Raw genomic sequence first — 2506 nt, forward strand, 5'->3', positions numbered from 1 at the left:
AAGTATTTCTGAAAAACTGTTAAAATCATACACAAAAACATTTCACACATAAAAAAATGTGTTTTAAAAATCAATATGGCTTCATAAAGAAAAAAGTATAAAATTATGTTTGCTTTTTAGAGCTACAATAAATAAATAATGTATAAAAATGCTTTTAGGTCTGGGAGGGGCGACTTATCTCAAGAATTATAGAAAACGTCTGGAAAGTTCTATCRAAGGGGGTGGAGCTTAGATTTGATGCTGGGTGTGGTGCAGTTTGGCTCCATATAAAACAAAGACAGTTATAAATCCTCTTCACAAGCATTTTCATAGTCTTCAGTTGAGAAAACTTGGAGAAAAGGCAAACATGAGTCTCTCTGGAAAGGACAAGAGTGTGGTGAAGGCTTTCTGGGACAAAGCTGCCCCGAAGGCCGCTGATATTGGGGCTGAAGCTCTGGCCAGGTGGGTTTAAAAAGACCACTCATTTGTAAGTAATGATACTAACAATTCAACAAGTTTWACATGTAATGACTTCTCCTTGTTTGTGCTTCCCAGGATGCTGATTTCCTACCCTCAGACCAAGACCTACTTTTCTCACTGGTCCGATCTGAGCCCTGACTCTGCTCAGGTGAAGAAGCACGGAGCTACCATCATGGSAGCCGTTGGAGAGGCCGTGGGAAAGATCGATGACCTCACTGGTGCCCTGTCCAAACTGAGCGAGCTGCATGCCTTCAAGCTCCGAGTGGACCCTGCTAACTTCAGGGTAAGACCCATGGCCTTCAAAAAAAACAAACAAACAAAAAAAAATTACTATCAAACTTTATAGGCAGGCTTTTGTTTCAGACCTGAGGTTAATGTGGCTTTCTCCTCTGACAGATCCTGGCCCATAACATCATCCTGGTGCTGGCCATGTACTTCCCTGCTGACTTCACCCCTGAGGTCCATGTCTCCGTCGACAAGTTCCTGAACAACCTGGCCCTGGCTCTGTCCGAGAGGTATCGCTAAACAACCCAGGACCTGAACGAGGATCGACTGCATTCCATCACCTTTGTCTCCTTTAAACCAGAGGGTTTGATGAATAAAGCCAATAAATATAAAATATTCAGAAAATACTTGTCTCTTTTTCTTTGCATTTTATCAACGATGAAACAACACTTTCTGTTTTATTTTATTTTATTGTTTTTTTTTACATTTTTACCATTTCATGGGTTAAATTCTTCCATACTCTAAAGAAACATTTTTATGTTGCAAAATAGGAATTTAAAAGAGCACAATACACAAATAAAATGATGTAAATGAATAAATTTGACATGGCACTAATGTAAAAGCAAAATGACACCACCAAATAAAAATAGTAAATCTAAAAATGATAAAACTGTACCAATAAACCTATAAATGAATAAGAAATTACATCTTAGCAGACTTAACAAAAACATCTTTTAATAACCCAATCCACGTACACTCAAAGACATTATTCACTTTGTTGACGAAACTTGCTTAGCAAATAATTTACAGTGCGTTTAATGGATTCAAAGAGCAAATTAAATAAATAATAAATAAAATTAAATAAAATAAGCTTCTTAAATTGATTTCACTGTATTTTACTCAACAACTTGGATTATAAAACAAGGCCTCTGTCTAAATGTTTAAGGAAAGCACCTTGGCAGTCTTCATTCATGGAATAGTATCTGTTAAGCWAAGTGTTTTAGGTGATAATATTAAACAATGAAAAATAAAATGCAATGTCTGTTTTCTTGTTGGATTGTGAAGTTGAAACAGAAACCATATCATTTGTGGGGCAGGAGAACTTTAATCGTACCTACCTGAGCACCAGCTCTTTAGTTTTTTTAACCCTCCAGCTGCACTTAGGTCAAAATGACTCAAAGGGGCTTTGGTTTAAAACTAAAGCTTTGTGGGTCATTTTAACACAACACATAGCAGGAGGGCTAAAATCACAAAATCTGATGAAACAACAAAGAATTTCAGTTTATGAACCAAGAAAAGTTTGGTTGATTCTTCATTTGTTCAAAGTTGCTAAACAAAAGAACCAAACATGAAGCAATAAATATCGTGAAAAAATAAAAACACGATCGCCTCAAAGCACAAGCATGCATGATTTTTATTTTTTCTAACTTGATAAAATCTTATCTGTTGAGTTTCCTGACTGAKGATCAGCTGTTTATAATGTATTTGCTCAAACAAACGCTGAGGAGCTGTTCTGACCACAGCAGCCTGAAATGTTCTGTTTCACATGTTTTCAGACAGTTTGTGACGTCATGCTCAGTCCCAGGCACATGAGCGCCCTCTACAGCATTTATCGCCGCTCATCTCATTTTATAGTTCAAAGCAAATGGAAACATTGTTATAAAATTCAGTTTTTAAATGTATGCTTTTTATTCTCCAGGTTGTGTGCTCTGGATGAAAATAATAATATTACAGCAAATTCAACAAAAGGTGCCTCTAAGGCTTTTGATTGTGTGAAACAGAAAATATTTTCAAATCCTCTCAAGCTGAGGTGCCTAAATAT

General features: G+C 36.4%; 1 protein-coding gene across 1 annotated transcript; it reads left to right on the top strand.

Annotated features, from left to right (window-relative positions):
- Positions 1 to 313: 313 nt before the first annotated feature.
- LOC106528887 (hemoglobin subunit alpha-A) lies at positions 314 to 1089 on the top strand. Its single transcript, XM_014024170.1, has 3 exons — positions 314 to 441; positions 535 to 742; positions 856 to 1089. The coding sequence occupies exons 1-3, from the start codon at positions 347 to 349 to the stop codon at positions 982 to 984; spliced, it is 432 nt and encodes a 143-aa protein (XP_013879624.1). The 5' UTR covers positions 314 to 346; the 3' UTR covers positions 985 to 1089.
- Positions 1090 to 2506: the final 1417 nt, after the last annotated feature.

The sequence above is a fragment of the Austrofundulus limnaeus genome, unplaced genomic scaffold (genome assembly GCF_001266775.1).
Source record: "Austrofundulus limnaeus strain Quisiro unplaced genomic scaffold, Austrofundulus_limnaeus-1.0 Scaffold4, whole genome shotgun sequence".
Classification (NCBI taxonomy): Eukaryota; Metazoa; Chordata; class Actinopteri; order Cyprinodontiformes; family Rivulidae; genus Austrofundulus; species Austrofundulus limnaeus.